The sequence below is a fragment of the Cupressus sempervirens genome, chromosome 1 (assembly GCF_028749045.1).
Source record: "Cupressus sempervirens isolate cs-2001-9-10 chromosome 1, ASM2874904v1, whole genome shotgun sequence".
NCBI lineage: Eukaryota > Viridiplantae > Streptophyta > Pinopsida > Cupressales > Cupressaceae > Cupressus > Cupressus sempervirens.
Window position 1 is genome coordinate 410654663 of NC_143118.1, and position 12395 is coordinate 410667057.

At 32.2% G+C, this 12395-nt stretch overlaps 1 protein-coding gene across 3 annotated transcripts in view; it reads right to left on the minus strand.

The window, feature by feature from the left end:
• Nucleotides 1-4729: 4729 nt before the first annotated feature.
• The window catches only part of LOC149578043 (replication factor-A carboxy-terminal domain protein), a 75616-nt gene continuing 67950 nt past the window's right edge, over nt 4730-12395 (minus strand). For 2 of the 3 annotated variants that reach the window (XR_016364182.1, XM_089827354.1), the window contains one exon: nt 4730-5326. Coding sequence is in view for 2 of the 3 variants with exons in the window: in XM_089827354.1 (XP_089683480.1) it covers nt 5166-5326 (161 nt within the window). In the remaining variant the exon portion in view is untranslated. The remainder of the gene's footprint in view (nt 5327-12395) is intronic. The other variant, XM_089827345.1, reaches the window with a different exon arrangement.

Below are 12395 nucleotides of genomic sequence, written 5' to 3' on the forward strand. Positions count from 1 at the left end.
GAGAGAAAACATAATTTAATAAAGCTATTTTAATTAAATTACATAAAGCTTATGCATGAAATTAAAATATAATAAATTAATCAAAAGGAAAAAAAAAATTAATTTAATAAAGATATTTTAAAATTGCTAAGAGTTGTGCATGAAAAGGTAAAAAAGTAATAAAATAATAAACCGTAATTGATTAGGGAGTTCCCTCTCGTGATTGCACAATCAGAGCCTCAAATTAGGGGAGAACTCTTTATCAGAAATCTAGAGCTCATTTTTGAAAATTTAATAAAGAAAATTCAATACTTAATTATATTTAATTAATTAAATAAAAGATTTATATTTAAAAGATTTTATTAAAGTTCTATTTTTGACGTATTTATATTTATTTAATTTAATGATAATTATTTAGGAGTTTTATTTTAATAATAAAGTCTAAATAATGTTTTGATTAGGTAAAAACAAGTTTTGAAAGGCCCTGAAACCTTGTACATCAAATCAAAAGGTATAACAATATAAGGCCCAAATATAGTAGTGTGATTCACCAAACAAAGATGGGGAATAACCAAAAAATTCCCACCACAACGAACATCAACCCTAAATAAAGGAGCTTAAGATTTAGATTTAGATTTAGAACCTCCCTTGTAGGAACGCAAATTCTTAACTAGAAAAGGGATGGAGTACTTAGATTTCTTTCCTTTTACCACTGTCCATCCATCCTCTAACTTAGCCGCATCATTCTGCCAATCCTCTAAATAATGTTATTAATTAAGTTAATAAATATATTATTAAAAAACATCTCATGAATTAATTAAATAAAGGAATTAAACTTAAAGATTTTATTTAAGTTCTAGTTAGGCATATTTTTATTTATTTAATTTAATAATTATTATTTAAAAGTTTTAGTTTTAATAATAAACTATAAATAATATTATTAGTTGAATTAATAAATATATTAATAAAGTGTCTCATGATTTAATGAGAGAGAGAAAACATAATTTAATTAAATTTATTTTAATTAAATTACATAAAGCTTATGCATGAAATTAAAATATAATAAATTAATCAAAGGGAAAAAAAAATTAATTTAATAAAGATATTTTAAAATTGCTAAGAGTTGTGCATGAAAAGGTTAAAAAGTAATAAAGTAATAAACAATAATTGATCAACGAGTTCCCTCTCGTGATTGCACAATCAAAGCCCCAAATTAGGGGAGAACTCTTTATCAGAGATTTAAAGCTCATTTTGTAATTACACAGATTTTGAAAAAGTGATTTTCAAATAAGGAAGTTTTTCAGAAGGGACGAGCTTTTCTCGAGTGCTTCATGCATTTGTGTGTTTGCGTGTTAACATCAAATCCAGGTAAGATCTTGTGGTTTAATTGTACTATAAATTTCCATTCTTCGAAATTATGTCTTCTTTGTGTTTGGATAAATCTGTTTTTAGAGTTCTCAAATGTGGTTGAAAAAACCTTGTGTTGAAATCTTATCTGCCTTGTTCTTAATACGTCTTTGAGTAAATTAGTTTGATTAAAACCCTTGTTTAAGAAAATTGAATTTTCGTTATAGAATTGTTTGTGATTTAATCTGAAACCTCGTAATGGATTTATTGTTCTTTGTTTCAGAAACATCTGTGAATGATATAACTTTGAAATCTATCTGATTGATTAGAAAATGGGACGAGGGTTTGTAAAGTTTTCATTTTTTAGTAAGTTTCCATTTTTGAAAAAATTTCATTTTTAGTAAGTTTCTTTTTATAGAAAGTTTTCAATTTTAATAAGTTGTCATTTTTGAAAAGTTTCCATTTTTAATAAGTTTTCATTTTTTGAAAGTTCCCATTTTGATTGAGTTTATGTTTTTGGAAAGTTTTTATTTTTAGTAAATTTCCATTTTTAGTAAAATTTCATTTTTGAAAAGTTTCTATTTTTAACAAGTTTCTATTTTTGTTAAGTTTCTATTTTTAGCAAGTTTATATTTTGGAAAGTTTTTGTTTTTAGTAAATTTCCACTTTTTGAAAGTTTCTATTTTTAGCAAGTTTCTATTTTTGAAAAGTTTTTGTTTTTAGTAAGTTTCCATTTTGAAAATTTTCTATTTTTAGCAAGTTTCTATCTTTGGAAAGTTTCTATTTTTAGCAAATTTTCATTTTTGAATAGTTTTCATTTTAAGTAGATTTCCTTTTCGAGAAAGTTTTTCCAAAGTTTAATAAATTTAAAATTATTATAGTAATAATTGATAATTATTATTATTATTATTATTAATTTTAATAAGTATTATTAAAATTTGAAATTTAATTATTTGAAAATGTGATTTGTTACTTTATTATTTAAATATAATTCTAAAGTAAATTAAAAATCAAATAAATTAATTAAGAAAATTAGTATTTTCTTTTATAAACTTAGATGTGTTTATATGGTTTAGATATATGAAAATGATTTGTAATATTAGGAAAAATTTATTATTCGAAAATCTTAGTAATTATAATACTTTGAGAAAATAAAAACTAAAACCTTGATTGAGATTGAGAACACTATCAACTGTAATATTTGGAAATAAAAACTTGGAAACCTATAAGCGAAAATTAAATATGCATGTTTTGCAAAGCCTAATGTATTATGATAAGTTACTATTGTATGTTCTGTATGAGACGTGCAATTTTATTGATGTTGAATTTTGGGGTTGACTTAGTACATTGATCAAATCAGGATGTCTACTAGAGGCTCGAGAGTTCCATTTTGTGATGTCATGATGATGTTTTAATCACGATATTTTATACTCAACCATAGTAATGTGTCTTGTATGCTCTATGAGGTGTTTTGATCTATTGATTGTTACTACTTTCCACTGTTCTTGTGGGAATCTGAGGTGAATGGTGTGACCTATCTGATATAAACTGAGTCTTCGATCAGTTGTATTTGGATTGCTTTCTAGTCGCTTGTATAGGACTGAAGTATTTGTATGATTTGTTCTTGGTGATGTCATGTTATGACATGGATTTGGTAATGTGTCTTGTATGCTCTATGAGGTGTTTTGATCTATTGATTGTTACTACTTTCCACTGTTCTTGTGTGAATTTGAGGTGAATGGTGTGATCTATCTGATATAAACTGAGTCTTCGATCAGTTGTATTTGGATTGCTTTCTAGTCGCTTGTATAGGACTGAGGTATTTGTATGATTTGTTCTTGGTGATGTCATGTTATGACATAGATTTGGTTTATGTTTACTTGATTTTCGACTAGCCCTATAAAGATGATTGTAGTGGTGGAATGTGCAATTTTGATCAGTGATATTTCAATGCTTGTCAGTTGCTTGTTTAAGAATTGATGTATGGTATGTGGTCTTTTGAGATATTTTTGCTTTACTGAGCTTAGGGTAGGTTATTTGTATGTCATGTTGAGAAGTGGCTTGCAATGGAGATCAGAGCCCTAAAGAGGTTGCTTGGGTAAGCTATTGTAAATTGTTCTAATAAATGATAACATTTCATTAAATGGGTTTAAAATAAATTAACAAAATATTAGTACTACAGAAAGTCACTAAGAGGGCAGAGGATTAAAAGACCAGCAGAGTAACCTTAGAGTTGACTCGTTAGTATGCATTGTCAGTACGAAAAGATACTAGTGTCAGATAGAGTCACTAAGGGGTCGAAGGATTAAAAGACTAGCCGGGTAACCTTAGAGTTGGCTCGTGTGATGACACTCGCCCACATGCATAATAGATTCCCTACGTGTCTTTGTTGCCTCTGAGTTTAGTTGATACTTGTGTCTTGGCACCTTTGAGTTAGATTGTTTTTTAAGTTTCCCTTCACTTAGATGTTGGTTTTGATTGTAGAGTTTGTTGTCCTGTGTGGCATTTATCTCCTCAACACGGTGGAAGTGGGTCATTTAAGTTCCACGAGGTCGGGTGGTAATGTTTTTTCTTATACCATTGAGATACAACTGTCGAATGTCACTGTTGGATGTGTTTGTGTAGATGCTCCTTTCTATATATTCATGTATTTCTATGATGGATGGTTATACTTAGTGGATTGTATTTGATTTCATAGAGCTTACAAGATGATGTAATCTATTTTTATGTTGTATATTCTTTCAGCCCTTCATATCATGTGACCTGTACAATGGATGATGGTGCATTATGATTATTGCCAAGTGGCATTCGAGATGACTGTATAATATTTAAATGGATTTATATTTGTATATTATTATTTGATAAGAAATTATTATATATTGGATTTAGTGTTAATTAAAATTAAATGTGATTCAACGTCATAGGACCCTTAAGAGTTGTAACATGTTTTTGTGTTGATGTATGAGTGTATGTTAAGTGCTTCCACTATTCTATTAATGTTGTTGTATCTTTATCTTTAAAAAAAAATGTTTGACAAACTTAGTAAAACTTTAACTTCTTTTGGGTTACTTGGCAGAGCATTACATTGGTGAATTTATTTGGGACAGTTTTTAGGAAGAAGATTTAATACTTTTTGAACATAAATGTTCGAAAATATAAGCATTAAAATAAAATATGGCAAGCTATAAAGCAAGAGCCTCTTACCGATCAGAAAAAACAATGTCAGACTATAAAGTTGATTTTCTTGGCCACATGACTTAGGATGATACCAGAGGCATGCTTTCAAAGTGGTTACCTCTGTATTTTAATCATTTTCACCTACAGACTAATAGGCAACAGGACTACACATGAAAGCACTTGCAAATTTAAACCCAATACTGGCTATAATACAAAAGTTCAAAAATTGGAAGTTAGAAAACTGGGGCAATACTAATAAAAAGTAATCTTCTGCTGCTCTGGATTTTTTGTTAAGGTCCCACTTCTCTGCACAAAAATTATAGATAGGCTGAATATACATATATAGTATACAACTGATCTTTGGTACAAATATTGCAGGGAACAGTGTAGAACCTGAACAAATAATTCCAGCACCACATAACTCTGTGAAAATACATGATCATGAGGAGATCAGTACTTTTTTAAGGCACTAATAATTCAGGATTTCAAGGTTATTATAGCAAAAAAAACAAAAAGAAGGAACTTGTAGCTTATATGATATATGTGCTATAATGTAACTTAATTGGATAACAAAAGGTTACTATTTTTGTTGATGCCAGGAAAACATCTAAATGAATGATTTTTTTCAATATCGTTCTCTCCAAAAGAGTAACTGACACCTATCAGGTCTGATAAAGATTTCTAAGATACTCTATTACAGGATGGAAGTTTGAAGCAAGAGGCACAACTGAATCAATTCGCATGTGCTGAGCATTTCCACTTTGTGGCTTGCGCAACACCATTTGGAACATCTGTCCTTCTAAGAATCTAGCAGAAGCTTCCACTGCAAGCAAATGACAGAAAAAAACATCACGAATAAAATACAATGCAAATAGTAAATAATAAGAGCCTGGAGTCTATGTTAAAGTTATGTTATTTTGATACTTCATATTAGGATAGTAAATGGGGTGTAATATAATAGCAAAAGGACTGCAGTCATTAGTAAAACGTGAACACAAAAAACCTATTACATATAGGCAATAATAAATCCTAGGGTTTATGTCAAAACAGAATTTAATATCTATCTTCACTAAAATATCTTTAGACTATCTTCAAATCTGCCTAAACTAAAGGTTTTCATCCACTAACTCAGTGGGGGAAATTAAGGGGCATTTGTCCTCTAATTTCAGGCCCTGAGGATTTCATCTTCAGATTGTTGAACCACAGTCCACACTGCACAAAGACTAATAATTAGATATAAAATGCATTTAATGATGCTTCATAGATAGAAGTCTTCACAATGCCCCATTGACTCTTTGTTAAATTGATGCATTCAATGATGCTTCATAGACATAACTCTTCATAATGACCCTTGACTTTTCATTAAATTTAACTTCAATTATAATTTCGTAAAATTAAATAATTGTGCATAGCCCTTTACTTTTCCATTTGATTTTATTTATAATTTTTGTCTTCTAGTTCTAAAGACTTAAGGACTACGAGTACTCTTGGTTGTTTTATTACTTTTTCTTGTCTTATGATTAGGTTGTGATAGGTGATTTTGATTTTATCTTATTTCATGCCTTGTAATGACTATTTAAAACGGCGCGGGCTAAGCTCCCAACAAAAATGCACACAAGACAAAAATATTTTCATTATTTTTCTCAGATCTACTAAAAGGCAGCAATTTTTTTGCAATTTTTTTGTTGTTTTCTACTATAAATCATGCAGATCATGAAGAATTCATGCTGAATTTTTTGTAAAAATCCAGTGTTTTCCAAATTTTGGAAATTGGTCAATGGTGCAGTCTGTCGGGAGCTTAGCCGCATCCATTTACATCTGCATCACATTTTAAACTCTCATAATTATATTTTTGAATATTTAATCTGAGTTTAATTTTGAGGAAGGGACATTACAATCCACCCATTCCAAGATTGTTGATCCTCAAGCAACCATAAATTTGGATGATGAAGAATTTTCACATTCTCCCATTTAGCATCTTCTTCAGGAAGATCTTTCTATCGAACCATTTATTCAATCACTATTTTATTTATTTGCTTTCTTTCTCTAAAATATCTAAATACCTCAAGAATCAGGATCAGTTTTCCTTCACCTTCTAGTGAAACCAACTCTATAGAAGAATCAGGATCAGTTTTCCTTCATCTTCTAGTGAAAGTAAATCTATAGAAGACACAATTTGACTATCCAGTAATCTTTTTTAAGCAAAAGACATGAAATACATTACGAGACTTACTATTTTCTGGTAACAACACTTCATAATTGACCTCCCCAATACATCATATGATTTCAGAAGAGCCGTAGAATTGTGACTTCAACTTCTCTCCTCCTCTCTTCTTCACGGAAAGACTGTCTGCAAGGTTGTAACCTTAAGAAGACCCTACCATCTACTTCTAACATTATCTCATGTCAATGTTGGTCAACATATTAACTTTTTCTGATTTTGTGTTCTCTATAAAGTGTCTTTAAGATACTCCAAAATTATACTCTCTGACTAGATCTTTTGCCCCTAGTACTTTGCTATCTATTCTGACCAAGTCCACAAAGGATAAAGCATAATAAGATTCACAACCATATAAGACCTTCAAAGACGTATCTCGATAAACATATGATATGTAGTATTGTAACAGTGTTTCCCCAAATAGAGCCATTTTATCCAACATATTTCATGTCGAGCTACGGAGATAGCCATCAATTTCTTAACTATTTCTCTGTCAATCAAACTATGGATGATGACTGGTATTGAGAGATGATTCAGTCCCTCTGAAATGAAACTTCTTGCAAAAGCAAGCTGAGGAACCATCTCTATCATTTACTAGGTTTTTACCATTTTTGGGAGCCTGTGTATTCTAAGAACCTCTTTGAAAAATAATTTTGGCCATTTGAGGTGCCTTAAACTGAAAGATGTCAAACGGCATACTACACCAGGCTTAAAAAATAAATCAATTGAAGAAATAAATTCAATACTAGTCTTTGTAACAGCCTTCAAACCAACTATAGCATACTCAGAAAACAAATAGAACTCATGGTATGTTTGTTAAAGAAATGGATGATAAGCAGTCTGCAAATTCTCAACAATAAGCAGTATGAACCAAATAGTTCAATATAAAGTTGCCATGATGACAAAAACACTTTAATAAAGAATTTCTCTGCACTTTATGCTTATAGACAATATTGTAATTCACAACATAGAGCATATCACAATCATCACATTAGCATACTTCCATATCTTGCAGACAAATCACACTAATACATTGACAGCTAAATACAGGTAAACAGAAATATTGATACAACTCAGATCTTAATGCTAGGCAAACTGGTGCAATAGCTACCTTGATTTCCAGATTGTATGTCTCCTCTCAAATGCAACAACTTTCCAGCTATGCCCCTTGTAATAGGCGCAGTCCCTTTGAGGCAATATAGGTACCTTTGGAGTGGCTTCGTCTCAGATGATGCCCTTCCAACTCTGGCTGTAGGAGCAGCTTTCATCTGATATTGCGATTGAGACTCTCTTACCAAATTGTGTCCCTTCTTGTCTGGTGCTGATCTCCCTGTTGAATTCCTAAGGGTGACCTCTCAAAAGACCTTTGTAAAGCATTTGCAACACATCAGAAAAGCTTTGATGTAGCATGATTTTCATCCCACTAACTCCATCTAAGAGAGTGATTTGCATTTATTTAATGCAGAGAATAATCGCAGACTCGGCAATGATTTCTTCAAACGATCAACCTGTATATAAGTCCCCTCCTCAAGTCGGCCGAAGGAAAACATAACCTCCCAACATAACAAAGTCGACCAAGATTAACTTAACCAACATTAAACAAATTTCTATCCAAATCAGCCTAGAAACAATTAGGTGAAGTTAATTAACTTTTTTATTTATTAACAGTTTTAATTTATTATTTTGAGGCTAACCATAAATTGGGAACAATGCAGTCTTCTCCGTAGGAGGTGATGATAAAACTAGATAGCCAGAATTATCTGCAAGTAAAACACCTATACACAAAAGAGATCAAGCAAAGATAATATACTCAATACAACATGAGAGTTCTGAAATGATTGCACAAATGAAGTTGGGATTACAATGAGATTGAATGGCACTATTCTTTCATTTTTTAATAGGTAATGGACCAAACCCTAGATTAAATGTTATTATTTGTTATAATTAATTATTATTGTTATGTGTTAAGCTCGAGTAGACTCGAACCCAAGACCTCCCACTTAAGAGGCTCACAAGTTACCATTGTGCCATAGGCTTTGCCTAAGATTGAATGGCATTATTACAATGCATAGATTAATTGCTTTTATAGAAACTGATAGCCAAAAATCAGGGAAAAAGTTAAACCAATGTTTTGGGACTCTGCTAGTCTGAGGCAAAGGCAGCCTTTCCGAGGCAAATGGCCTCTGGACTCGGACTTAGCCGAATCCTGACAAAGTTCATGTGGACTCGCCGAGTCCCGAGCCCAAAACTCTCCCAATATTTTTTAAATTTTTTTTTTTTTAAAAGATAGAGATTTCTGGAAGATGTTTTTTTTCAGTGTATATTAATTCTGAAAATGATGTTGTGGGGCTCACTGCCAATATTGGTTACTATCTGAGTTTCATTATGAAGAAGTTTCTTTCAGCATTGTAGAGTTCAATAATATTGTACAGATATTTTCATATTTACATATATTTGTGTTAGAATTCTATAATGATGTATATGAGTTTTTCTTTTTTTTAGACTTACGTGTTCATGAATGTTAGAACTCTCTAGTGTTGTACATAAAGATATAAACTTTCGGACTTGCATGTATATGTGTTATTGGCTATGTCCTTGATCATTTTCTTGGCAAAAATTTGTAAGCCAACTTTAATAGTTATTAAAAGACTTCTACCGTTAAAGGTTGTGTTTCACCAAGAAAATTGATAGACATACTTGAGAGCCCTGTTGTCTACAATGCGCACATAAGCTGTCACAAACATATTTGTCAATATCTGAGTCTTCCATGACTTATCTTAGGTGTATTCGTAGAAGGGCATAGGCTACTATGAACTTTAGTCTTCTACACTTGAGCTGATATTTTGATATATGTTTTCAACTTTTGATTCCATGGATTTCATATATTGTAGACATTTGACAATGACACTATGTTTAACTTTATATTATGTTATTCAGTTTTTTTCTTTCAGAAATTCGCTGTTATACTTATGTGATCTATGCAAAATTGTGTATGAGTGTTAAGTAGCTTCTATTTATCTCAATTACTTGTGTATTTGATGTTAATTGAATAAATGATGCATGAAAAACTCCTTTAAAATCTTTGAATTTCATGGGTTTTTCGATTTTCCGAGTCCTTGCCAAGTCCTAACCAAGTCCGGTCGCCGAGTCCGAGCCTGAGTCAGATTTTGACTTTTCGAGTCAGAGGCGAGTCCGAGTCCCATAACTATGAGTTAAACTTAAAAAGAAAACTAGACATAGATAACAATATTAGAACCAAACTAGACAGAATTAACCTAAATTAGGCTCAACTAACTGAACATATGGCAAATATGTGTTCAAATAGCATATCAATGTGAATGAGAATATTCTTGAGCATGTGCACTATTAGAAATACAACATATGCAAATGTGCATGATGCAAGATACGTATGTGTGACAACATGCATGCATACTCAAAACACTTCCATCCTAAATTGCTTGTCTTCAAGCAATTCACACTTGCATGCCAAGATCTCGTATTAACCTCAAGATCACTACTTCAACATTTCACTACATTACTCTGGAAAAAAGATCTCTTCCACACTCCATCACTCTGATCTAATCAATCTAAGAGTGAATGTTTCTTGGTTCATCTCCATATCAACAGAGTGCATAGCCATGGGACTTCCTAGATAAACTTGCAGCTCTTCTTCGTGCACCTCAGTCTCAAACTAATCAGCCATTTCAACAATGCAACTAAAAGTTGCCTTAAATTGCATGGAGAAATCAATCTCATATACCGTGAATCATTACATGATGCAATTATCTTGATACCTAGAATTTGGGTTGATATTTCACAAACATTACGATCTCAAATCATTGAGGAGTCCTCTAGTTTGTCATCTTGAGACTTTGGCCTTTCTTTGTACTCCACTATCATTCTTCCTTGACCTCCTCTTGTGCTCCTATACTCTTCATCGTTTCAAGTTCAACTTTCCCTACTAGTGAAATTTTCTCTTTAGTTCTCATTTGTCTTTGTTATCATACAATTGAAAATTCTCCATTTTCTTGTGGTTAACCAATCCAAATTTCCCAAATAATCATTAAAAGGAAATCCAAATTTAATTTGATTAGGCAATCTAAATATTCTTCAAAGATTTTGATGGCTTCAAATGTGTCCTTTTTCTAATCCACATTCCATTTCAAAATTTCCTTCCCATATCTTCTCCTCTGCCCAATCATACAAAGCTCAAAATGTGCAATAAAGATCAAGCCTTGATGGATAGCTAGCCCTGAGTTCATCTATTTTGCGTGATATTTAGCTACTTTCTTAGCACATACTTTAAGTTGTCATAATAGTATTGTTATGCCTTGTATACGCATCCCTACATTTTCCCCGTGCTGAGTCTCCCTTTTTTCCTTTTTCCTTTTCTATTCTTTTGTTTTTCCTTTGCTTTGTTTTGTTTCCCCCACCAGACTCCCAAACTTTGAAGTTTGTTCCCTTTGAATCTCAGTTTTTGGCTAGGATCTCTAGACCCTAGGTTTCGCAATGTCCTGTGGTGTTATGTTGTTTGTCTTCCCAATCTCCAAGGAATAGAAGTCTAATCTATTAGATGTAGTATAAGGCATTTGATGGGCCTGCCTGTTGATCTATAAAAGGCTTTTTCAGGGCTCATTTTAATCACCAAGTGATTAAAAGGAAATTTGAGAGCGCCTTTGTGACCGAGTCTTCAATAGTGTGACTTGCATTTGTTTGTAGGGCTTTGGTCATGTTCGAGGGTGTTTTCAAAGAATCTCTTGGTCCCTTTGTTTGACATTTGTAGGTGAAGATTTTGCTGCCCTAGGAGGGGTTTGTAATATTGCTATCGGCTTTTCTTTACTGGTTCCATCCTCCTACTCAGGTCTCTATTCATCTGGAATTTGTGATGGATGTGTATCCATCTTATCTTGCTTATGTTGTTCGTCTTCTTTCTTTTCTTCTTCTATCTCTGCCTGTTTCAGTCAAATGGTACTTGTTGTGGCCTCTTTTACTATATTCTACCAATGTGGTTGAAAATCAAATTCCACACTCACAGAACTAGATGCCAAGGACATCACTTTAGGTGATTCCTAATTGCGCATAATGGCAGGGTCTCGATTCTTCTTCATATCATATTTTTCCTCTTTTGTACTAGAGTAATCAACGATGTTTCCATTGACCAAATTGCCAATATCAAAGTCCTACTGATTTGTAAATGGATTATCTAGTGTTCTAGCAAAAAAGGGGTTCTCATTTGTGTCAATTGTGATTGTAGCTTCCCCTATCACCATACTGACATCTTGCTGAAAGACATTGTCTTCTTTTTCCATGTTGTCGTCCTGTGGTTGATCTGCTGGAGGAAGTTCATTCATCACTTGATATACTGCCTTCTATGTTACTCCTCTAACCTCTTCATACAATCCTCCCATGATTTTGATTGCTCTCATTTTATCTCTCAACAAGGGATTCAAATTTCGTTTGATTGCCTTCATTGGCTCATTATTATCTAAAATGCAACATTTGTAAATACATACTTCTCTCAATCTATTTTCTTCCTTTCTTGCCCTCAGTCTAGACTTGTTCAATCTCTCATACATTTCCCCAGGTAGTTGTCCATGCAGACTATTGAGGGGTGTCTTGAATTTTATCATGTTTTTAATCACCAATATATCCAAGTTTCTTTTCTGATTTGCAT